General features: G+C 36.5%; 1 protein-coding gene across 3 annotated transcripts; it reads left to right on the top strand.

The window, feature by feature from the left end:
- The first annotated feature begins 34 nt into the window (after positions 1-34).
- Positions 35-26,708, top strand: LOC145665024 (mitochondrial glycine transporter-like). Of its 3 annotated transcripts, none has more exons than XM_081732233.1 (8): positions 35-1,083; positions 5,349-5,473; positions 7,832-7,916; positions 13,499-13,681; positions 19,236-19,404; positions 22,025-22,191; positions 24,891-24,983; positions 26,322-26,708. In XM_081732233.1, exons 1-8 carry the CDS (start codon positions 1,039-1,041, stop codon positions 26,340-26,342), a joined length of 888 nt encoding a protein of 295 aa, XP_081588359.1. In that variant the 5' UTR covers positions 35-1,038; the 3' UTR covers positions 26,343-26,708. The 3 variants fall into 3 exon arrangements, with proteins under 3 accessions (XP_081588359.1, XP_081588360.1, XP_081588361.1); XM_081732234.1 differs by having other exon boundaries at positions 35-811; XM_081732235.1 differs by lacking the exons at positions 35-1,083; positions 5,349-5,473; positions 7,832-7,916 and adding an exon at positions 8,260-8,628.
- The last annotated feature ends 436 nt before the right edge of the window (positions 26,709-27,144 follow it).

Genomic DNA, 27,144 nt, shown 5'->3' on the forward strand with positions numbered 1-27,144 from the left:
TTCAATAAATATAGTTGTATAAAGATTGAACATATTAAAATATCTTATCAAAAGATTTGGCTCTATATGCAAAGGGAGATAATTCAGATGTTACTCTTGTAAATTAACTTAAATAAAATTTCTATTCTCTGATTGATCATGAAACTTTCGATAAAATTTGAATATTCTGGTTGATATTATAGGCGTAGCTAGACGGGGGATAGAGGAGTCCAGACGTCTGGAATACTTTTGGCACGTAGATAAGGTGCTTGCAAATCTCGGATGTGGTCATTGTCCCCTAGCAAAACATCCTAGTTACGCCAGTTGTGATCTTTCACAGAACAACGGAAGTTAAAGGTTAAGTCTTTGAAATATTAAAATGTATCACAACATCGAAATGCTAATTTCTACATTGATCTAAATTTCTCAGATTAAAAAAAAAGTTCATGCTATATACGTTTACAGTGGTCTACACAAATTTTCATGGGAGTTCAAACACTCTTATCGTATCCTTTCAGGGCAAGCGCGATTTTTGAGAGATTTTAAATATAGTAAATGTTTATTTCCCCACAAACACTTGGTCAATGATCTTGAAACACCTTCCGTACGCCACTGTTTTCATATACATTACGTTCTATTTGTTTGTAAATTTAATCCCATTCGTCAGTTGATGCTATCATCGTGTGTAACACCTGATTTATTTGACAAATATAATAAAGAATAATTATCAATTGAGAATTGTAAGGTAGTCTTTGGCTTTGGGACAAATTCTCTTTTGTCACATATAGAAGAAGAAGAAGAAGAAGAAAGAGGAAAAAGTCAGACCATGGAAGTGAGTTTACATATGTAAATATTCTAATGTTTGTGGTTCATGTGGAACATTTTGATCACGTAATTTTTATGTAACTATAACATTGTAATATATTGAAGAGCTCTAACTTGTTCTCAGTGATTAAGGTGAATGTGTATATGCTGTCACCGTTGAAACGAACTCATGCTAATGTGCGTTCTGAAGATACTCTTTCTCTAAAATTGTACCTTGCACTGAGCTGAAACTTAATGAGAAGCGAAGATTCTGAAGTAGTTGCTGAGGGTGCAGCAAATGTATGTATTTTTAAAAATCTTAATCCGCTCTGTTCTTTTTAAGCACTTCCAAAGAGTTGGACACAGTAATGAGTACAAAGAAAAATACAGTAGTTTGACATCTATAATACAATGAAGTATGCATTTTGGAGAACTTATGAAATATTTTATGTAAAATAATAATAAAAATAATAAAAATTAAAAAAAAGTAATAGTATACATGAGAACCCCCTAATCTGAGTTTCTTCTGTGTTCTATTACCACTTCCACATGAAATACCATAAATTTTCTACGTAGTGAAATAGTAAGAAGTATCCATGTGCACAAGACATGCGACATGGGTTAAACTCCCCCCCCACACACATAGTCAAAGTACAAGGGCACTACATATGTAGATATAAAGTACAGGTACGTTCTTTATTTTCGTATCAGTCGATAAGTAAAGAAAAGTCTTTGTTTACCTCATTTGTAAGTTCGTACATACTCAATGAATAAGCCCTAAAAGTATGAGCGCCCTGCTCCTTCGGGAACTGATGCAGCTTCATGTATACTATATATATATATATATATATATATATATATATATATAATAAAACTGCTTGGTTTTATCTTTTATTTCGCATTACTGCTGTATCACCGAACCACACGAAAATCTAGAAAAAAAGATTATTATTTAGTTTCTCCTCCAAAATACTAGCTTATGACCCTGACTCACTTAGTGACTATTGTTCGAAATACTGTGACGTATGGCAAAAAAAAAAATGGTGCATAAAACACGAACCATCTTGTGCTAGGAGGCCACTAAAAAGCACGAATGCTATCTAACAGCATCGGCAGGAGTGCAACAGGGGCGGGGGCAGCGGCGGTGGGTATACGCATAAACGAGGATAGTGAAAAATTTTGCCATAACATGCATAGCTTATGTGTTGTACAGCCAACGGATGACGAGATGAACCCTAGCAGAAGTACTGTGACGTAGGTATGGGCTCACCCACTTTTCGCACGGGGTTTCGGCAAGTCCTTTTCTATACGAGTTCTCATGCTGTCTAATTAATACATTCCTTTTCTTGCGCGCAACGTATAAGTTCTGTATTTAAATATGTATTTTACAAATATGAGTAATAGATATATCGTATATATGTATATATACATATAGGCGGATCCAAGGGAACTATAGAGGCTATAGTACGCTACGAAACACAAAGCACAACGCGCGTTTCAAATGACACCACGGAATAGCACACAGATAACTTTACCCGGAATAGCAGACGACATCTAAGTATAGGCCAAACCTAAAAAACCGAAAATGGACTTGACCGTGTCGTTGACCTTTCCCCGCCACCCCTGTTTTAGGGTTCTTCTCGTCATCTGTCAGCAATACAGCTTTGGGGGAGATAACTAAATGCCATCCAAAAAAGTACCAAAATGTACTAAATTAGGTTAGATTAGAATAGGTTTGGTTGGATGTTATTTTCTGTAGTTTCAATTAATTTCGTCGCTTACTACACAGGAGCGTCATTTCAGATTTTGCTTGGGGGTGGGGGCAAAATCCCTTGATATAAGTAAAATTTCGCATTTTTCTCTGATTTACTACTAATCTTTGATAAAATATATATAAATCTCACTCGGGAGGGGGGGTAAATGCCCCTCCCTGCCCCCCTAAATGACGCCCCTGTTACTACAAACTGTTCAGCTGTTTAGTAGACCATGCGTTTCATACAATTTCAACAACTGACATTTCTTATTTTAGTACAACTCGATAAAACTCAAACACAATATGTCACAATCTTGTCATTTACGCAAAATTTCCACACTACCGTTCCTATAAATCATAACAAGTGTACCTCTCCCGCCAAATAGTCCCTTTTGCCTCTACATATAGTGCCGCTTACAACATCAAAAAGAACTAAAAATAAGTATTTTCTTAACTTCAACTACTCCCCTCACCAGACTCTCACTTACTCTACTTCACGAACCAAAATAAATTCTCCAATTCATCTGGTAAATTTTCTAAAATTTATACAGCAGTTAACCCAAAATCGGTAATTTTACAATTCAAATTTGTTAGTGCAAATCACAAGTGAAAGGAATTTATATAAGGAAGTAATTGCTACTTGGGATTTATCAATATAGAAATGTACCACATCCATACCAATGAATAGAAATCAGTGCTTTCTTTCTAGGTGAGGAGTATTGATTGATGTGTACATGTGATCTGTGTAATCAAACATACAATTACTCAGTTCTTGTGTACATGATATCCCTAATACTACTTTTAATTTCTTTTGGCCAATGTTGAGGAGACCAGCCTTTTTGTCGATCGAGAAAATTGTATTTCGCTCATTTCAACTAATATTAGGCTAGGTTAGCTCCCTTCCTCTAAACATTAACTCCCTTTTTTATTCAAGTTTAAATTCGAATTTTGATAACCATGTTGAAAGAAACTGACTGTCCTATCCCTGCTTTGTCTTAGTGGCCTTACATAAGTACGTTAAGTGAGCTAGAACCTATCTGCATGGGAGAGCACTTAAAATCGGAAAAGTATAGAAAATGGTTAGTGAAAAGTGCTGTGAAGAAAACAGCCCAAAGAATATCGCAGTTCCCATGTATATATATATAAAAAAATCCACTGTATACTGTGTGTAATTGTCAGTGGCTGTATCAGCACTTTGGAAGAGAACCTTGTGTAATCCACGAAATGTGGCTATATTGTGAAGTCGTCCTAAACTTTTGGCCTATGAGCTCTCGGTACTGTTTACTTCCCTTGGCGGTGCCTTAAGAGTCTTCATCCCGGCGAAATTAAAACACCGCTAATTTTACAGTAACTATGTGATATCTTCAATTAGATAAAAGATAATCGAAATGTGGAACAAGAGTTCCCTAGACAATATTATTTTACATCAGAAACCGTTATCACGACTCACTTATCTGCTTTCGATTTCGAGCCATTTTGAAAATCGGCATGTATTAATTGCTGATTGAAAAAAATTGATTAATTGCTGGAAGAAACAGGGAAAACGATGCTAATGGACGCTTTACAATACATATTTTTAGATTAAGAATAAGTACTGACCTTATATGTAGAAAAATATTTCTTACTATATAATTTCCACAGTCTAGTGCCTTGCTAAGTAACTTTTTTTCTTTCTTTTCTTTCTTTCTTTTTTTTTTTTTTTTTTTTTTTTTTGCTTTATTCATTACTTACCCACGTATAGGACATTCTTGAAACATCAGAACAAAGGTCGACCGGAAACCCATATTTATTTATCTATCTATCTAATATAGCTAGTAAATCCTCACACATCTTCATTTATGGACTTCTATTGTTGAAAATCTGTAAGTTTTACGTCGGCTAAAGGAGATGGTGATTATGAGAAATGAATGAAATGGTAGAATGAAGAAAGTAGGAGGAAACGGGAGAAAACCCATGCACACGGTGTTTGTCCATACAAAGCTCACTTGGCATGAGCTGGAATCGAACCAAGGACCCCATGCACAATGCACCAGAGGTAAACGCCCTACCAGTGAGCACCGCAGCCCTAGGACATTCTTGAATAGCTCGTAGATCCTCACACCTCTTCACTTATGGACTTGTATTCTTGAAAATTGATTAATTTATTTGATTTTCTGTTTAGCATCCCTTTCAGCAGCGAGACTATATGAGACATGGACCTACAGTTTAACGTGCGATACGAATCACAAGAGCTCCCTCCGAGAATCGAACCCAGGTCTTCCACGTGAAAAGCGCGTACGTTAACCGCTTAGCTATGGGGGAGCTTCTTGAAAATTGAATTTTAAAGCAGTTATACAGTATGGAAAAAAATATTTCCAGAAGTATGCCATTAACAAAGATAGGAAACCATAAAGATATATATATTTATAAGTTTAAACAACTATGTTCTTCCAACCCAACGTTGCATAATGAGTCTTATTTATTTAAAACATTTTTCCACGTTTCAACACTCAGCATGCTGAAAATCATTAAAAAATATCCTTTTCTGCAAAATTTTATTATCATCATCCTCATTTAATTTTGGAAATTAATATTTGAAAAGAAAAAGCCTCCATATTACAAGTGCTCTTTTGCAAAACCGCTTAATGCCAATTATTCTGACACAATCTTAACAAAATCCCTGGGACCATTATCTTTGTATCATTTGATGATATAGATCTAATTTGAAGAACGTGTGTTTGGTAAGGAAGGGATAAGCTATTATAGTATGCATGATGTGCAGTTTGTGTATGTACCGAGGCTTAAAAGAGTGAATGAAATGTTCTGTTTCCAGAATGGAGTGGGAGTAGGGAAATCTTTCTACGCTGGAGCCCTCTCCGCAACATCGTCTTGTCTGCTCTACCAACCACTGGATGTTATAAAGACTCGTCTCCAGAATCCATTACTACATGTCACTGGGTAAGCATGTTGCTAATAATTTAAAGTAAGGTTTCAAGAAATACTATATAAAATAAAATAAAAATAAAAATAAAAAACAAATACCATCATAGTAGCCAAGTACAGCAATATTTGGGATAGAATAATAAAGGAAGTCACAGCTGTCTCACGTAAAGGGAACAGTGTGAATAAAAACAATGGGTTTCAACGCAGCCCTATCTGATTGGCTCTTTTCAGGGACAAAAACATTCAACAAAGCCAATTTTCGTAGCCATAACAACAGCGAATCAGGAGCCAGCATCCCTCAGCCAACAGAAGCTAGCATTTCCCTCAGCCAATCACAAGTCTCCATTCATAGCTCTGCCTAAATAGTCACTATATATACGTCTCACGTCTCTGGTCTTTTCAATACAGTTCCCTGAAGATGAATGCGATGTCTGCATTTGAAACTTCGGATCAATACCTTCACCTGGCTGATACCCCGAGAACAGTTACTAAAATCACGTACTTTTTTTTTCCTCCGAACCTTTTCTGGTTCGAATAAATAATAGTAACCGGAGGAGATAAAGTGTCTCAGGATAAAGTGTTAAGATCTTCATATTTGCTTGATACGTTTCTGTACCGTATATAATAAAAGAAGCGAAAGAACATACCTTTTGCGTATTTTCGTAATTTTGTGTGACGGCTATTTCGGCGCCTCTTTGATTCTTCAGGATGTTTTCAAAAAGGAAATAAAGTGATATATTTAGCTTGAAGTCCCCCCGCCAAGTGAACTTTGTGGTGGACAAACACCGTGTGCGTGGGTTTTCTCGGGGTTCTCCCGTTTCCTCCCACCATTTTATTCATTACTCATCATCACCGTCTCCTTTAGCCTAACCGGCATAACCGTGGGACGTAAAACTGTAAGATTTCATTTTTTTTAGCTTAAAGCCCCCAGTTATGCCTGTAACTGCTAATAACTCTTGAACTTCGATCAAATTTTCAACATAGATAAGGCTCGGGCCTTGAAAGTATTTTATCATTTCACTTCGACGGTGCAACTTAGGGGAGGGGAAGAGGGATATATATAAATGATCGAAAATGACCGATATCAGAGAGCGCTTCATTAATGAAATTAAATGAAATGAAATTTTGAGTTTTACGTCCCACGGTTATGCCGGTTAGGCTAAAGGAGACGGTGATAATTAGTAATGAATGAAATGGTGGAATGAAGAAAGCGGGGGGAAACGGGAGAACCCACGCAGACGGTGTTTGTCCACCACAAAGTTCACTTAGCGGGAGCAGGATTTGAACCCGAGACCCCTAGCACCAGAGGTGAACGCTCTACCACTGAGCCATCGCGGCCCGCTTCATTAATAGTAAAAAGTGACTGACTAACTGAACATCTTACTATTTCTTCTTATTTTAACCCAGGGAAGCAGGTAATTGATGCTAGTAAATAAATAAATGAATGAAAAAAAAATGACATTGGAACCAAACACCCACTCATAAGGACGTCCTCAGAAAAAATTGAAGAAGGAGAATTTGTTTAAAATATAGAAGTGAAATTAATGGAAGAATTTGAGAATGATTATAATGTAATTTTAGCGAGTTTAGCTGTGAAAATTTCCAAGAAGAATAGCCTAACCACACAATAGTTTTTAAAGGCATTGCTTCCTTAGTATCTGGACATGATAAGAAAGAATGAAAGAACGAAAAAATCCGTTGGTAAATTAAAATTAAAAAAAAAAAAAAAAAAAAAAAGAGAGAGAGAGAGAGAATCAACCGTGATTTAAAGTAAAATATCCAAAATCAAATAGATCCTTACTAAATGTATTATTTGAACATTCACCCAATATTCTACTTATGAGAGTTTCTAAAAAACACTATTTGTAATAGAAAAATATAGTTTGCATGTGTTTTCATTTCATTATTTGGATGATCTGCAGGAATAGTTTATTTTGAACATGAAATAGTTTGTTACCATTTTTTCGTACAAATCTTGTTTACAAATTTACAATCTATGTGTACTTTACAAAGTTCAGTGTGGGAAGCAGTTCTCTGTATGGGGTAACATGAAAGTAAATGACATCTTCCAATGTCAGCTTTTGCCATGAGGGTAGAAGACGTAAGTACTATTAATGCTAATGAAAGTATAATAACACAGAAGGTAAAAATAACACGAAACCATTCTTGAACGTGGTGTCCATTTTATTAGCGCAAAAGTCAAATGGTTATACACATGTCAGCATTTGAGACAAGCAAAATACAGATAAGTCTATATTTCGCAGTTCTTTTTAGACTCAAAAGGAAAGCTTGTAATTATATAATGCGATGCACGTAGTTGCACGTTGCAAATTATGTATTGTAAATTTTTTTATTTATTATTATTTCTTGCAGAAGCCGATATCCAGGAATATTCTCGGTTGCTAGTCATATCGTAAGACATGAAGGCGTATTTGGCCTTTGGAAAGGATTGGTACCTGTAAGTTTAAGCAAATCAGTACTATACTTTTGTACATTCATGTTACAAAAGATGAGCGATTTCTTTTCTCTGAAAATTTTCCATTTGTACGTATAAATATGTTTTAATACAAACAGAAAATTAAAGGGGAAGAAATATACGCCCTTAGTGTAATTCCAATCAGACCTAATAATATAGTGTTTGGTTTTCTTTCATCTCGTTGGTTATTCATTCCCAGGCATCAAATTCAGAATGCTCAATATCACCTGAGGACAGAACGAACATATAAGTAAATTACTGTTTACTGGGATCTTTACCTGGTCAAAGTGTTTTAAGGTAGAGAAGGTTTTGGTTTTAGCCTGATACCTGTCCTTCGATGCGATCTAGTTCAATTCATGTTCGTACCTCTGGTCTGAAGGTCTTATAAGAACACAGAAGGTCGCTTCAGGTTTACAGTAATGAACTCGATCACTAGATAGGAGCACGCGTGAACACACTCGAGAAGTTCGAAAGTGTTGTGTTTACTTGCATGGAGGACGGCTGTTGTGTGTGTGTGTGTGTGTGTAGTTATATAGCTCCGAAAATTACGGCCTTTGTGTCCTTTCCGATGTTGATTATAATTATAGCCAAATACAATAAACACTGTACGGGGTGTCTATCAGTCTCGAAAGTCACGAAAAATACGAAATTTAGCTTTTGGATCACGTTTTTTTTTTTGTTTAGCTGTTCAAATGTAAGTACAGGTTGGAAAATTTTCTATAAAAAATCAAAGTTCACCACCAAAAATGTCTATGGTCGGTTTTAGACGCTTCCAAATCGCAAGCAAAGTACGTTTCTATCGCATGGATGAAAATTCGGCCTAATTTGCACCTAAATTCGCTCTTGAAAATATTAGGAAATTTTATGATCTGGTAAAGAAAAGGTCACGAAAAAGTCACGAAATTTCATGTATGATATAAGGTTTCCCTGTGTATGATATAAGGTTTCCGTGTGTCAAATAAAGGGCTCAATAATGTATCAAACGCTCACCTCTGTAGTTGTTGTGCCCTCCAATATTGGATATCATAGATATCGGGGACCTGACCGTGCCTCCGATGTGGTGCAAGGTGAGACGCGCAAACACTTGCACTCTCTCCAAAAACAATAGTAAGAGCAGTACAACATTCCGCTGCAACCATAAATAGCATAGTTGCGCAAAATTTACGTCTAGTAAAGGAGCGTAAAGCTCGAGTACAAGATGAACAGTTGAAAGCTGTACGAACACCTTCTATTAGGGACAGGTTTAAGTTTGTAGTCACTCTACACAAGACATGTGTGTATCTGCCGGAATGTGATAAAAAGAGGACCATCTTCAGACATCCCCATGATTCTAGTGGTTCATGTAACTGGGTATGCAGGTGTGTGTAAAGTTTTCCACTCGGCTATACGGTTGTTGGTAGTTTTACTATAATAGCAAACTTATATTACGCAGGGGAAACGCAAAAGCAAAGATCAGTACAGCTTATTAGCAGGAAAACGTTTTGGAGCTATTACGCTTCCGTGATATTCCATCTCTATCTGGCAGTGACACATCTCTCGTCATTCACTAGAACAAGGCGTCCTATCATATAGCGAAGTCAACTGTGACATACATGGAATAGATGGCACGTCAATCGGGAATTCGTTTTACAAACATACCTGTGGAATTCCCTGATACATCTGACGAGTTTTGACATCTCGTTGTTGAAATAAGCGTTGGGTCGTCGACAGCCGCGCACACTCGACAGTCTTTGTGAAAACTTTGTCAAAAGGAATGGAACAGGGTTGATCAAACTGTGCTTCAATAGCAGTGTCCATCAGTGGAAAGTAAGACAGCTAACAGATAGAGCTTGCAGATCGAGTATAACCGCTGGTGGCGTGGCGGTATTTCTGAAGCTGGCAATGGTGCAAAACACGTTACCATAAGCCTGAAAGAGCCTTCCGTATCCTCCTTACAATGATTCCAATCCTTGTCATTCAACGTTCTTCTAGTTAAAGCGTGGTTCTGCCAGTGTTTCCAGTGGTCTCCACGTCGACAAACGATTGACTTCTCTTGCACTGATCACACACAAGAGTCCCGGCAAGTCAGAATGATCTCTTGACCTCAGTAAACGGGATTATAAAATGAGTGCGAATTTCACGTCATGACGAGCAGGCCTGGAATATCCATCTATCGCAGTGGAAGACATAAGACATCGAGTAAGGAGATGACTAGCCCTGGGAATTGGTAAACCGGAAACTGCAATTTTATTGAACTAAAAGATATTTATTTTTACAATCAATGTGTACAGAGATTCCTGTCCATCTAGACCTCGACAGACGGTTGTTTCCAAAATTATATGAATTTCTGATCTACCTTCAATAAATGTCAGAGGATGATGGGCTTCAGCTCCGGATTTTCTATAATACATTACATTTCCATATATATAATGTCAAAGGCAATTTTGGCTGTGTCTATACATCTAATTCATAGGATAGTTTCAGTGATGAAATGTAGTTTAAATGACCAATTTGTTTTGTCATATATCCTGTATAGATATAATATATTTTTAGATATATCTAGCACATTATACCTCCTAAGCAAAATAGTGTTAATATATTGAGAAGCTTGTGTAAGATTATTTTACGTTTAAAAGCGGGTGTTATGTTTTGTAAAATGCAATTAAACTAGGTACTGTAAAATTAGTATTTTAGAAGGTCAGTGTGAAATATTATCTGCAAATTATAGTATTGACTAGAGGGATTAAAATAAAAAGATTATAACAAATGTTTGTGTATACCTTCTTTATTTCAAATGTGTTACAAGATTATTTTAATATCTATTCGTTTTCTACGTTCAGCACATCCTAAATCATATTATCAAAAGAACACCTCACAAACTCAATATTTTGATTGTTGAGAGAAAATATGGTAGTGATTGTTGAGAAGATAAGACAAAATGACTTGGTGAAGGAAGGCTTATAAATAGATAATTTAATGCTCATTAACATTGTTATAGATAACTATTCTATCAGGCCTTGTTTCCAGTTTGTACTAATACACAATAACACACTGAGCAAGGCTATGTGATAATATGTAAAACACACTATCACGTAATACTTTCAACACAATAACTGTGTCTTCATCAGACTTCCACTCCTTCTGGCTGCTTGGGAGTTGGTCATCACTTATATACTCTCCGGAGATCAACTTTTAACGAAGGAGCGGAGCCTAATTAAAAGTTGATCTCCGGAGAGTATATAAGTGATGACCAACTCCTAAGCAGCCAGAAGGAGTGGAAGTCTGTTGAAGACCAGTTATTGTATTGAAACTGTTACGTGATACTGTTTTTTTTTTTTTTTTTTTTAATACATATTATCACATAGCCTTGCTCAGTGTGTTATTGTGTGTTATAGATAATGAACATTGCTATAGATAATTTAATGTTTCCACTTCTATACTGTTTACGTTATATTACCTGAATTTTATTTATCATCCATGACTGTAATATCAGTTGATTAGTCTTCAACTGGACAATTTTCAAATGTAGATTAAACAGCACATCTTGTTTTAAGTGTTCCATTTCTTCAGCAATAAATTGTGCCCCCAAACGTCCCAAAATCAAAGCTTTAGGACATCAAAAGTTTAGACTGAAATATGTGTAAAACACTCTAAACATCAAGAAAATGTCTGCAATATCTTAATTAACGGTAGCATTCAGTGTTGCCATACCATGATTTTGTATTAACTTTTCTTACATATTGTTATTACGAAAATGATTTCAGGGAAAATCTCGGCGCTGAATTACAGAGAGAGCTTGCCTTACATAAAGAGATAGTTCCAGGGCTCTTCGCGCAAGTCGAACGTTTAACATAACCTAAGATTTGTTTCAAACACTTATGAAAAAAGGGCCGCGATGGCTCAGTGGTAGAGTGTTCACCTCTAGTGCATAGGGCCTTTGGTTCGATCCCAGCTCGCGCCAAGTGGTGGACAAACACCGGGTGCGTCGATTTTCTCGGGGTTTACACGTTTCCTCCTACTGTCTTCATTTCACCGTTTCTTTCATTTCTCATAATCACCGTCTCCTTTAGCCTAACCGGCAAAAACGTGGGACGTAGAACTTAAGGATTTCACTTATGAAAAAGGTGTAAAAATGTTATTTAATAGTACTGGAGTGCAAAAACTCAATTTTATAACATGCTTTATAAATAAAGAGTACAAAACCTTAATTTTTACAGCACCAATGGAAAAAGAAAATTAATTGTTAACAGTTCAACAACGCTTTTTATATCTGAAATTTCTTACCTAAGAACTGTTTGTATACCTACGGAAATTTGATCAATGTTTTTTAATTGAGCATCGACGCTGGAGCATGGTAACGGGTTGTGTGGAATTGGTTTGAGTCCATGATTCGATGTATCTGCTGAATACTGGTCTAATGATGCGCATGCCTTGGCATCAGTTTCCATTGACCCAGAACCACAGACGCCTGAAACTACAATGAGCGCGTGAATACCATCACTGGCATATTGAATAGCAGACGGTCGTATTTTCGGATGAGCTCTGCTTTATATCTACAGTGATAGCCGTATGAACGTTACATGTAGCGGTGAGCATAATATGCTTTATCAAGCGTCATAGTTGTTGCTATGTATTGAGGGCAAGCTCATTAGTGACCGGTACATGAGGTAAGTTCTAAGAAACTAAGGTCTCTTTCTGTAGAGAACTGCGGACACCATATTGTAGCACGATAATGCCTTGCCACATCCCAGTATCCCAAAATTTGCTTTATCGAGCATTATAATGGTCGCTGTGGATTGAGAGCAACTCACTATTGACCACCACATCAGGGAAGTTCTACAAACCGATGTCATACTCTTCCCTCAGACAACTCCCGCCAAGTGGACTTTGTGGTGGACAAACACCGTGTGCGTGGGTTTTCTCGGGGTTCTCCCACTTTCTTCATTCCACCATTTCATTCATTACTCATCTCCACCGTCTCCTTTAGCCTAACCGGCATAACCGTGGGACGTAAAACTCAAAAATTTCATTTCATTTTTCCTCAGACAACTCCGGACGCCATATGTCAGCAGGACAGTGTCCAGCCACACACACACACACACACACACACATATATATATATATATATATATATATATATATATTAGAATGTGGAAAAACTTTTTCGAGGATCGACGGTTACTACTGCTTCTCTGGCCTGTACGATCACCTGACATGACATCCATCGAACATAAGTGGGCTATTGTTGATCGCGTCCTATTCATTACTGTCTTCCAACAAACTATCGATGTAATGTGTATTCGCACAATAGCAGCGTTGTAGACGAGTTCCCAAAAACACATAAGACGCTTCTTTTATTCAATGCCGCGAAGGATATAGGGCTCTGATGGCAGTATGGCAAACTTCAAGCCCTAGTGATTTATCAAGGTTGTGAAATTGTAATAATATTAGTATAGTCATGTAACGAAACTGTGATAAATTTCATTCCACTGTCACGTGTCTTTCGTGCTGCAGTTTTCATAAACATCAGTATATTGAAATCTAATTTGGCTAATAGAAATGTGATTTTTTTTCTTTCTTTCCAGTCTCTCATTCGCTGTGTACCAGCACTCAGTGTGCAGTTCGCAACCATTTCTAGGCTGCAGGTAGTTTTCGTTGGTGAAAAGAAAAACCCCGGCCCCATAGAAGCCATCATCATAGGAATGGTCGCTCGGACAGTTAGTGTCACTTGCATGATACCAGTAACAGTTGTCAAAACAAGATTTGAGGTATGTTTTCATTCTTCGCATCTAACATTCACACATTCTTACTTCTTAATAAGCCAGTTTTTATTATTATTATTATTATTATTATTATTATTATTAGAGTGATTGCATTATGTCACGATTGGTGCTTATGTTTCTATGTTTAGTTTCCGGAAAAGTGTTTCGAGCAGAAGCGTGGGACTTAAAGAAAACTTAAATTGAAAGCAAGTAGCAAAAGGGCAAAATGTTTTTAAAGTCTATTTTTTTTAAGTGTTACCGATTTATCAACGTCATTATCCTAAGTATTCTGCCATTCTGGCGTGTCGCTTACCTCAAATTAAGAAGCTGTCATGTTTTACGGTCATCTAGGAACCTTTTCGTTTTGATGTTTCCTTATTTGCTGTAGTACTGTCCATCAATGTAGACTTCTTTAATTGTTTTTCTTCCTTCTATTATGCCTTTTATCACTTCACTTGAAATACATTTTATTCCCAAGCTATGTCCTAGTCATTAAAAGAAACCATCTGGAACATATTTCGGGGCAGCGGTAGCTCAGTGGTAGAGCGTTCACCTCTGGTGCATGGGCTTCTTGGTTCGATCCCAGCTCGCGCTGAGTGAACTTTGTGATGGACAGAGACCATGTGCGTGAGTTTTTTCGAGGTTCTCCCGTTTCTTCCCACTTTTTTCATTCTACCATTTCATTAACCGGGATAACCGTGGGACGTAAAACTGAAAGATTTCATTTCATTTTCATTTTGGAACATATTTAAAATAAAATACAATGTATGTACTCAATGAATACAGCACCAGTGTATGTACTCAATCGAAATTACTTTCGATAGTCGCAGCTGCTTTAATCCTCAATTGTTTTAAGTACGAAAAACTGTGAATACAATAAACTCATATAGTTATGGGTTCAGCGAAGTAGCTCAAGTGGTAGAACGTTGGCTTCGCATTCGGGAGGTCGTGGGTTCGATTCCCGCTGCCGACCATCCTGAGTGGGGTTTTCCAGGGTTTTCCTCAGTCCTACCAGGCAAATGCCGGGATGGTACCTACTAGATAGGCCCTGGCCGATACCTTCCCAAGTCCTTTCCATTGTTGTTGTTCTTGTTGTTAGATATCCAGTATAAAATGACCTCTAAGCTGTATCTGGTTATTGTTAAATAAATAAATAACGTTAAATAAAACAGAAATTATAATTTCCATTTCCAATACACTTTCATTTGACACCTAATCCACTCATCTAATCTTGAACGTTTCTTCTATAACACCACATTTGGAAGGCTTTTATTCTTCGTTTTTCTTTTTCTCCTGAAATTCATACCTTAAATGCATACAATTCCACACTCCATACATATGCTTTCATCAGCCTTTTCTTCAGTTCTATGCTGATGCTACCGGTTAGAAGATTTTGTTTTTCTTCAAATGACTTCTTTGGTTGATCTGTTGTTGATTTTATATTTTGTTTGCATATCTAGAGACGGTGTTCTTTTTGTATATACTAATCATACATTTTGAAATTTGTAAAAGAAATATAAAAAAAAAAAAAAAAACTTACTGTGTCCGAATGCACTTTAATTACACTAAAACTAAATGTCAGGTTCAAGTTTTCTACAGCGGTTTATGTTAGTATAGATAAAGAAGTTATGGAAGGTTCATGGTTTGAAATAAAAACACTGAGAAATACGTAACGGTATATATCTGTATCGTAATATGAATTTCAAGTAAATCGTAAATTGAAACAAGTGAGTTTCGTTTCACAGTAAAACTACGTTAGACTTTTAAAATACGTGAATTCAGTACTCAAGCTTAAAGCAGTTCATCTATAACTTCTGGTTGCAATAGAGGAATAAGACCAAAGATTGAACCTGAATCCATATCAAAAAGCCATTACTCCATATCTCTTACCGTTTTTGTTCTACGGAAATTAACTTTAAAACCGGAAATGATAACTGATGTCTATCACTTCTGGTTGCAATAAAAATAATAAAATCACAATTAAAATATATTCTTTCTACTGAATTCACATAAAAAAAAAAACTCTGCTTGTCGCTTATTATTTCCGGTTTTTCTATTGTGCGATTAGTGTTATTTGTTTAACAACACCAGATACAGCTTAGATCCCATTTTATACTGGATATCTAACAACAACAACAACAATGAAAAGGATTTGGGAAGATATCGGCCAGGGCCTGTTTAGTAGGTACCATCCCGGCATTTGCCTGGTAGGACTGAGGGAAACCCTGGAAAACCTCAGTCAAGGTGATCGGCAGCGGGAATCGGACCAACGACCTTCCGAATGCGAAGCCAACGCTCTACCACTTGAGCTACTTCGCTCGGTAAATCGAATAATGGAATAAACGTAGAACTTCCAGCTTCTTTTCACAACTTCCGGCTTCAACAGATAGATAGAAGTTGAGACAAAATTCATTGTTATGCGCTGAATCTATGCCAAAACATTTTTGATACCTTTTACTGTTTTACTCTACGGAAATCAGTATTGAAAACGGAAGTAATAGCAAATTTCAACCACTTCTGTTTTTGGTAGAGTGTTGCAGATGGTGATGGTATTTTCTCTCAAGACGCTGAATCAATTGCTGAAATCCGCTCGCCGCTATCTATTACTGTTCTTGTCTATGGCGATCAACGTTAAAACCGGAAACGGTTGATTTCTGCTATTTCCGATTTGAATAGCGGGTTAATTTAAGATTTGGAACCTATACTTGAATCGATGAATCGATTACAAAAAACCGCTTCTCTATGTCATATAGTTTTTGTCCTATGAAACCAGAAGTACTGGTAAATTTCAATCACATTCGGTTTCGGTAGAGTGTTGATCGTATGTTCTCTTGAATCTTTTCAAGTGGTTGCGAAAAAAACAGCTCGTCGCTATCTATTAAGGCAGTGGTGCCCACCCCCCCCTTATGCCTATGACTCACCCCCCCCAATTGTCTATCCGTAGGTGTTCTTCCATGAAAAAATCTTCTTTTCGATTAATTTTACCCCCCTCATCAAACATATTTATATAGATTTTACCCCCCCAATATTTCAATGACGCAGTTTGCGTCATAGCCCCCCCTTGTGGGCACCCCTGATTAAGGTTTTGGTTCTGTAACAAGAAACGCTGTAACTGGAAAATGGTTGATTTCTACCATTTCCGGTTTGAATAGATGGTTAGGCTAGGATATGAAATCTATTCTCGGGATGCTGAATCGATTTAAAAAACTGCTTCCTTATATATACACACTTTAGTTTCTGCTCTATGGAAATCAGTATTAAAACCGCAAGTAGTAGTAAATTTTAACCACTGCAGACTGTTGTGGATGGTGACGATAAGTTTCCTTGAGACACTGGATCGAGTACAAAAAACATCTTCTTAATATATCCTATGTTTTTGCTGTGATACCTGTCGACAGACGAACATAGCCGTTTTATAAGAGTTCCGACACTTATTCATAATATAGTTTGGAAGTCTAAAATCATGTAATGTAAGTTTATAGAGACACGGTGGATTAGTGGTAGAGTGGGTACCTTTTGTGCGTAAGGTCCCTGGTTCGATTCCCGGCCAAGTAAGTCTGTGGTGGACAGCATCGTGTCCATGTGTTTTCTCGGGGTACTCCCGTTTCCTCCCACTTCCTAATTCCACTAATTTGCTATCACCATTCACTTGTCTTAATCATCGTCCCCCTTAGCCTAAAGAGCATAGTCGTAGGACTTCAAACAGAACTATTTCATTTCATTTCTTGTAAGTTTATATTCACAAGAGTAACTTTACAAGTATTTTTCAGTGGTGAACATAATTATACGAAGCTAGCTCTACATTACATATACAGTTACAAAAGAAGTTCTAGTGCAGATTATAAGGCCTACCGGAAAATTCTATCTGTTTTTGAAAGTCCTGTGAAAGCAGTGTTATTTTCAGGTTGACAGTTACTTTACTGTCGTACATAATTTCCGTGGTCATTCATCAACCTCTTCTCACGTTGATGGCAACTTTTCAATTCCTGCTCTGTAGAATATGTGATTTTTAGAGTCAAGAAACTGTGTGACATCATTTTTTTCATCATCTTCATTTCTGATTTTTTCTTTCATTTAAGAGATTTCGAAGAGATAAAAAGAGTTAATAGTCTGTGGAAGCAATATCAATTGAATAAAATAGGTGACTTAAAACTTTCGAACCAAGCTTCGATATCTTCTGTTGGATCATTAAAGAAATATAAGGTCTTGCATTATCATACAACAGAATAACACCTTTCTCTTTCATTTTTGCATTTAATTCGTTCAACTGAAAGCAATACTTGTGAGAATAATAGTGTTGTTTGCTAGTATCTTAATGAGAATCGGTCTTCTCATATTCCACCGTTTGACAATCATCTTGGAATTTTGGAGCAAACCCTGTCTTGATGTAAAGTAAAGGCTTGTCCTGGTTGGCAATAAGCTCTTTTCCTAACCACATTCTCGTAGATGATCCATCTTTAATCTCCAGTTATTAAATGGTCTAGAAATGATTAATTTATATGCCCAGGAAGGGAAGAAGAACTCATAGTCACACGGTCCTGTCGATTGTAGTCAGAAAGTTCATGTGGAATATGTTTGGAGTACTTTCTCACAAATTTCAACTGGCTGATACTGTGAGAAAGTGTTTGGTGACCAACACAATGGTTTTGTGCAATTTCTAATGTAGTCAGAATGTGAAAAAAATACGAAGAGCATCACCATCGATCATAAAAGGTCATTCAGAGCATGGTTCGTATTCAAGCGTTAGGTGTTTCTTCTTTAATTCGTCGAATCATCTTCTGCATGTCCGGTCAGATATTGTTCCTTCTCCAAACGCAGTACACAAAGATTTGATGGCGTTCGTTGCATTCTTCGGCTGCTTGACCTTCGAATATACAGTGACGCAAATGAACTATATCAACAGACATCTTTTAGAGCCTCAGATCCTATAAGAAACGTAGGTAAAGAATCCAAGATCATTTTTGAAATTCAATATTCATACAATAGAAATACACAACGTATGGTATTAATTTAGACATTACTAATGTGTGGAAGGCAATAGAATTCATTGTTTCCGATAGTTTTTATATTTGCAGTAGTAGATCGTTCAACAGAAGAGCTGTTCGAATACAACTTCATCATTTTTCAATTGGGGACACGAAGAAAATTACAAAATGAAATTCTGAGAAGTGACAAAATTTTCATTTGAATTTCTCAGATCTACTGACGACGATAATAAGAGATTGCTTTATTTTAAATATTTTAGTGCAATTAAAGTGGAATAGCACGCAATTAAGTTCTTGTATTTTTATAAACACGTCTACTAGTTTTACAAACAGCCTACGTCACTGACGATTGGCGAGTTGGGGAGGGGAGGGGATTTCAATCTGAAAAATTGCAGAAGAAAACATATTTCTAAAGATGGAATCGAAATAGGTAAATTTTAAATTTCAAATCACTGTTAGTTGGATGAAGTGAAGTCTTTTCTCATTGCATTCTGCAGATTGATTTTCATGGAAGTCAAATTAATTTTGGGATAGTTGACTGTAGTTCTTTCTTATTTTCTGTTTTCTCCTAACAGAGTGGTGTGTTCCAGTACAGAGGCACGCTCCATGCCTTGCATAGTATTTATTTGACAGAAGGACTGAAGGGCTTATGTAGTGGATTAGTGCCAACGCTTTTCCGAGATGTTCCTTTCTCAGGATTATATCTAATGTTTTATACACAATCAAAAGCTACAATTCCTGAAGGTATGTTTTGTGATTTTTATGTCTTAATGCCTTAATTATTGCTTAAGAATTGAGTGTACAAAATATCTTGTCAGTATGAGTAACTGAAAAAATTAAAAAAACTTATGTAAAGATTTCCGGATTCACACAGTGGACGGATGCACAAACAATGGCATAATTTGAATGAAGTTGAAGAAGGCAGATGAAAAACCGCAAAGTCCAACGAACATGGTTTTGAGAAAATCGGTTTTGTTTTGGTACAGAACTGGTTTTGTTTTGCAGCTTCTTTCTTTCTCATCATATTGTAAGAACTTCCTAATAGAAATGTGTGTTGTTTTGCACCGGAACTAATGCACAACATTATAAAGAACACTGTTCCACTCTCAGGTTCAATTTCAGATACCAATAGAATTTCTAATTCTGACTGGCATAGTGCGGCAATTGGGGAGATACTTTAACTTAATGGCAGCGATCTCCAATGAGGAAGGTCAGGAATAACGACGTTAGGAGATGATGTGGTAACCATGCATCACCAAGCTTGAATGTATTCATTTGGCTGCCCATAGCGCTTCATTTCGTGCAAGAAATGAAATCTATGCAAGTATTTTAGATTAAATAATGCAACTGGCACTCAGAGAATAGTTTCAAAAGAACAGATACTGTCTTCATGTAGCTGTAAAGAAATTGATATTAAGAGCAATGATGACCTGCGAATATGTTTCATTCGCCCCACGAGTAAAAATACATATAAAAAAGAAAAATATGATTTGTTCGTGAAAAAAAAAAAAAAACTTGGCAACAGGAAGTGTTGCTGACCATAGTAATATAATTAAATCAAGTCACGACTTTTAACGCTGAAATATTTTCTTAACCTTTGCTTTATCAAACCCATTTTGAAGCTAAAGCCATTCTGAAGCTAAAGCCGATTTCTAGAAATACGCTAATTCAATATAGTTAATTTTGACTGAGGCTCTAATAGCCATATACGCACGAAACAAGAAGAAGAAGACGCAGAACAGAACAAAGATTCAGACAAAGTATGACAGCAACTGTCGGTCTAAAGTGTTCTTGGTACGTTATTATAAATTATCCATCACTATGCTAAAATAATACTGTAGGTTGATCTTCAGAATGTGCAAATCAGTATTTTATTAACTTTCTTTTTAAAACTGCCCCTCAAAAGCAAACCGTTGTCTCCTCATGTTTTAAAATTTAACCGAGGGAGATACACTTAAGTGTCGAATACAATCGACAAACTAATTTGATTCAGTAGGAAAATGAGTAAATGAAATCTATTATTACATTTGCACCTGTTAATCTCTGTATTTCCCAGGTTCGAGCATAATCTTCGGCGCATAAAGTGGGTGCGTTACCAGTAATCTATCGCTCGTAGCTCAAATGCTACAGTGTCTGCACGGCAAATTGGGATTGGAATACTCTCTAATCTAGCGATCAGATTTTTGTATTACTCCAAACTTAAACAGTTTATTATACGAGAGTAGGTCGGAAAATAAATTTCTCTTGGCGGCTATTAACAGGGGTGTTTGCGCAGGTTAGATAATATGCTGCTGCAATGAAGAACAAGACTTATTTTATTTTTTCACAAGAACCAAGGGCGTTCATGCATTTGGCATAACCTCTTTACAAGGTTTAAATTTTTTTTTTGAAAAAATGCGTACCGCGTACGTAAAAATTCCTTCATGGCTGTCTTCACTGGCGTCAGTAGTTCCAAACTGCCTTCCATGGGAGTCTTCTTCACTACCCAAAAGGAGTGGAGGTCGCTGGACGCGAAGTCGGGATTGTACAGCGGATGGGCAGGAACTTCCAACTAAAGGTAGCAAAATGGTTTCTAGTTGCCGCCGCCGACTGTGGTCTTGCATTGTCGTCCAAAATGAGAATGCAAGATGTGAGAAAAACAGGCTGCTTCCTAAGAATAGTACACTTCAATCTTGTCGATGTTTGATAATATCGCTGAGCATAGATTGTTTGAACCTCCATACTTGCCGGGAGCGAATTTGTTGTTCATCTGATCTCTCTTCTAGCACTGCGGTAGCGCGATCTGTAGATTATTAGTCGAACGACACCAAATGACGTGTGGATGGCTCTCGCGTTAAAGCGATGCCTTGTTTTGTTTACCCCAATGTATTATGATTTCTCGGAGGAAAATGATAGGAATTTATTATATAATTTTCACACATATATAATGAATAGAGGAAATAACCGATTTTATAACATCAGTTTCTTTATATGTGCGAGTTCAACGATATTCGAAAAGTGAAAAAATGCACTACTGGAGCGAGAATCGAACTCTGGTATCCGAGTTACCATGTTGATGCGTTAACCACTACAGTACCCATTCCACTCCCTCAGCAACCATAAATTCTATCATTGTAATCCTATGGATGTTCAGAGAGCGGGCTGAACTCATGGCACTGGTGAACATATCGGCGCGGTAAGCCACAGACCCTGGTTCGATTCTCGTTCCAGTCATGCGGTGTATCACTTTTCATGCATCATTAAATTAGTTTAATTTACGCGTTCTTCGTAGAGTTATCAGATGAATAGACTTAAGTGAATGCTTAAAATGTAGAACAAATTTTAAATGTTTGAATATATGTAAGAGAGTGCTCATTTGTTCTAGATGTGTTGAATTCTCGCGAGGGGCCTTTCATCCGTTTCGTGTGTGGTCTGTTAGCTGGAGTGATGGCCTCCGGAGTGACTCATCCAGCAGATGTAATTAAGACTAAAATGCAGCTTTACCCAAATCACTTTCGAAGTCTACACAGCGTAATTTGGCATGTGTATGAGGTAGGTACTAAAGAATATCAGTGGATACACAGCTACAAGTGTACCTCTTATTGATGTAGACCAAGCTTATGAATATGTTGATACGTTTCCTTTAACCGTATGTTGGTAGTGATGTAGTTTAAAACAAGACAACAATTGTGGGTTCCTCTAAATGATTCAAACTCTCCTACTAATAGTTATGCTACATATTATTACCCTCAACCACATTCTTCACAATCATCAATAAATAATACGTCACAACTCCGTGTTGGTAACTATATGCTTTCGCATTTATTATGACAGTTACACTCCACAAACTTCAACTAGACAAACAAGCGTCTTCCATTAAACAATCAACGTATATCAGTCATAATTGAGGGGTCTAGTGAGAGAAGCTATGCCACAAATCTTGAAAATTTTAAGTTTTCGCCATTTGTAGTCGTGTAGTGCCATATATCGTCTATCATGAGAACTACAATCATGTGACATAGCTCCCGCGTTTTCTGTAATAGATATTTTGAATTCATGAATACGTCTTTAGCAACATTTTGAGTGAGAGAAAGAGCTATGCCATTTACTGATGGTGTCTGATATGGCAGTAGAGGAGTTACCAACAGTTGACAGTAAAATAGTATAGTGGTGGTATAAAATGGTGTTGCAGTATCCGGTGCTAGCCTTCATTTCACGAAAATAACGGCTGTGAAATTTGATACAACACTACAGGCATATATGACATCTTCAATGGGCACTCCTTTTACCATTTCTGATTTCTCTACACAGAAATAATAACTTTTGACTTGGTATTCTATGTTCCCTTTTCTAACATTTTGCTGGAAAAGTTCCTAATTGATGCTGCAGAATTGTTCTGGTTACAACTTTATCCTTTGTGATGTTGCTCAGAACCTTCCACAAGGATCGTTGACTTCCACTGATGAGATCGGAAAATCCACAATTCCACCCTTCACTTAAGTTATTCGCTCTTTCTGTTTCTTTAAGTGTAACTTCATATACGTTCCACATTTTTTTTTAGCGAACAGTTACCTTTTATAATGTTAGTCTACAGTAAATAGGAGGTAGTTCCTTAAAAAATTATTGATCTTGAAGCAGGGCCGTGCCGTGGGGAGGTCGAGCGGGGCGACGGCCCCGGGCGCCGAAGTAAGGGGGCGAAAAATTCGGAAGAAAAAAGGAAAAAAGATAGGAAACATTGCTTGAAATATATGTTTGAGGCTTCATCGTATACTCTCGCCCCGGGCACATTTTCCACGGCGCGGCCCTGTCTTGAAGTGAAGTAGATTTGAAAAATCCTTTGCTATTTACAGCCAACAAACAGTCAATCACGAAAGAGAAACGGAAACATCTAATTAAATAGCAAGAAAAAGTAACAAAATAATAATAATAATAATTTTTACTTTTAAGTAACGTTATGTCCACTATCGGTGAGCTTTTGTCCGCACCTCTAACGTAAGATTGACAGTAGGCTTATTAGATGAGCATTTTGTTTGGGAGCTTGTGTTCTACACTTAGTTCAGTGTTAGTTTTACCTTAATAGAACTATAATAATGGTTCTTGTAGAGCATTAAATTTTAGGTTTATAAAAAAACATTCGTTTTTCTCGAGAACTATGCAGAGCTTCATCGTTGACATATCTTACAGAAAAGTCAGTACCGGTAAATGCCATGAACAGTTTATTACCACTGCCACAATATTTCAGTACTAAGCCAAAAACTTTCCTAGATACTCTCTTAGTCCGATGTGTCAAGCTTTTCATTGCTTCCAACAACAAGTCGGATTTATATGTGCAGAAAGCCCACAGAAGTGCACGCTCCGGACAGTATATTACTACTTTTAAATGCTGATGTGGGCCGTAATTTCATTGTACTCCTTTGGTTGTATCACTATTCTCAGAGGACGGTGAGAGTGATCTGCCGGCGAGATTAGCTTTAAGTGAAAATATTAACTGAAGGCTGTTTATTTTATTACTGCTATTAGAAGGATTTTCCTAGCTTTTATATTTCAAGTTAGAAGTCTTAAAGAAGATATTTGTTCAGAAAACAAACTGAAGGTTAGTGTAAAGGGACAAGTTTTGCCGATAGATGTCCCTACAATCTTCGTATCTCTCCCATGTATTTTGTTACCTTTCACGAAAATTTACAATTTCTTTTACAGATTTCAACCTAGAGAGTTCAAATTTTTAGAGAAGGGAACTTCATAACCTATAAAGGGAACAATCCGTGCCGATTTTTTATTTAGAATTTTCTTTATTGTTGAAACAGTTCCATTGTTAAAGATTTAAATGACCATTTCAAGATTTAGATTGCCTTCGATAGATTATGAAGTTACTTTTCTAAAAATTTGAAGTCTCTAGGTTGAAATTTGTAAGAGAAATCGCGAATTTTCGTGAAAGGTAAAAAATATATGGGAGAGATACGAAGACTGTAGTGCCATCTATCGGCAAAACTTGTCCCTTTAAACCAAACTTGAAGCAAATTAGGGGAACAATATGTGTGTTTAGAGTCTTTCAAAACTGAAGTAAAATTACTTGGAAACATAAATTTCTGGCTATATACACTACAGTATTTCTCTAAATTTGCACTATTAGTAAATATCTAAATAAATATCTGTAAATAGTCGCGAAATAAAATTACAATAACTTGTAGTTCAGTATATGATTGAGTGGCAAGATTTTTTAAAATTTTAGTTCTCGTCCCTTACTTTTACAGAAATACGGGATTGAAGGTTTCTTCAAAGGCATTGTTCCACGTATGCTTAGAAGAACATTGTTTTCAGCATCATCATGGACAGTTTATGAGCAGGTGCGTATGTTTGGTAGAAAGTCATATATCCTGTGATAAATGCTTCTTTGCTAAAGCCAACAGTCAGGTTCTAGATAATTCTTATTGAAGAGTGTGTAAGCTAACTCCTGGTGTTCGATTCGCGATTCGTGTTTCTCTCTGTCCCGTAAGAATTTTCTTAAATTTATCAGATTTTAATGAAATTTCGGTTTTGCTGTGCAGTTTTTTATCCTTCCTCACAAATAGGACTCTTTCCTGAGATTGAATCTCGTCAGGAAAAAGAGATTAAGTTCAGCTTGACTGCAGTCTGTACGTATACATAATGTGATTATAAAACGAAATTCCCAAGACAACTTCTGTATAAGTTATTTGATTTTGATTGAATATACTTTATACTTACTTTGAAGATTCCCAGTCATTCTCATTGAACAGGAGGTGAAGTCAGTAAAGAAGAAGCGATTAATTTACCCAATATATTTCATGATCAGTTTCAAAAATTTGTAGAAATTCTCTGAAAACATAGCAAGCATTCTTTTTCTGAAGCTTAAGAATGACTGCCTTGCCTGGGATTGAAGTCTGTCAAAGGGAAAGGAGTTAAAATAATAATAATAATAATAATAATAATAATAATAATAATAATAATAATAATAATAATAATAATAATAATATATTTGTTACGTTGGTAACAAACTGTAGCATGCCTTTTTTAATTTCAAGCTGGTTTTCACCATTCTGTTTCCGACCAATTTCGATCTCCTTGAGCAATAGGAGTAATTCTTAAGTCTTCAAAGTAACACACCCTTTTCCCCATGATTCACGCCAACCCCCAAACAAAAAGTCATATTGAGAAATCGAAAAGAAAATACATAGCATGATTCATGAAAATCCTGTAATTTATGGGAGACATGCAAATACATCCTGTGCTTCACAGCAATAAGACAAGTTTACGAAATGTATTATGGATGTTATCTTCTCATGTTAACAACTCGTTTGCTAGTTATGATATTGCGTTCGAGCTTAGTAGCACTTTCATTACTTAAGTTAGGGTTATTGTCTTTCTTTTAAGATGGAGAACGTTTGAGCCATAATGTTGCAAGTTTATGCTGCGTTAGCTTAATTTACACCATTTTTTTCTTTCTTCTCACAGGAGTAAGCTAAATAGTAGCTACAAGAGAAATCCTTTGCATTTTGTAGAAAATATGGTTCATTTTTAACTTTCCATGATTTTTCATCAAACCTCTTTTGTCTGTACGACTAATATCCTCAATTTGAGTCGAAAAATAAACTTTAAAAAATGGAGTCTTGAACAGTTTGAATTAGCTGTCTCTACTGTGCTTTAATAATAACTTTTTTTTGTAGGTGATGCAATATGCTAGGTGACAAAACTGCAAGAATATGGGTTGCAACCAAGGTGGCAGGGTTAAACAAAATTTGTAAGAAGATGGTTAAGTTTGGAGAAGCTGTAAGGATAATCGTCTGTGATAGAATGTTGGCCAGAAGAACCTAATACTCGGTCTTTAAAGACTGAAAACTAGTCGTGAAACTGCTCAAGTGCTATTATAGTCAAATTGTAGATACCACTGTATTATATTTTATTGTGTATATATATGAGAGCACAGCGATATTTTTTATAAAAATTACCATCTGTAGTAGTATTATGGACAGCATACAGAGAATTGTAGGTGCCATTACGTTCAGTATTCTGTTGTATTCAGCATGATATATTATTATAATGTTTTTAAAATATGTAATTTCTTTATTACTATCAACAATGTGACGGTTCAAAATATACGAGACGTTCCAGGTAGTAATTATTATTACTGACTCAAAGTAATATGAGGTAGCAATCACATTTGCACGTAGGTAAATTACGTTGAGTTTGCCCTTCTTTCCCATATTATGATACCGGAACGCCTCGCATAAACTCACCTGCTTCCGGAGTAATGAAAACCATTTCTTTATCGTACTTAGGTATTTGTCCCATACCAATGGCAATCATCAGAAGTCTAGAGTGAGAATAAACATGTCGGTTAAATTGTGTTTCTTTGTAGCTGATTGGTTAGTTCGTCTGGACTAGGAATTATATTTTTGGGTTTTCCCATTTTAGCCCGTCTTGTATGAGGGATGACGTCCCTTGGGGATTAAACTACCCAGGAAAGGAAGAAAGCAAGCGGCCTGGGAC

Source organism: Thermobia domestica, chromosome 11 (genome assembly GCF_964235325.1).
Source record: "Thermobia domestica chromosome 11, izTheDome1.hap1.1, whole genome shotgun sequence".
NCBI classification, from domain to species: domain Eukaryota; kingdom Metazoa; phylum Arthropoda; class Insecta; order Zygentoma; family Lepismatidae; genus Thermobia; species Thermobia domestica.

Bases quoted from the DNA above. Each gene is read 5' to 3' on its own strand.
- LOC145665024 (XM_081732233.1), top strand. From the start codon at position 1,039: ATGAGAAGCGAAGATTCTGAAGTAGTTGCTGAGGGTGCAGCAAAT. The intron at 5,474-7,831 runs GTAAGCATGTTG...TATTTCTTGCAG, and splicing joins CCATTACTACATGTCACTGG to AAGCCGATATCCAGGAATAT. The intron at 19,405-22,024 runs GTATGTTTTGTG...CATTTGTTCTAG, and splicing joins AAAAGCTACAATTCCTGAAG to ATGTGTTGAATTCTCGCGAG.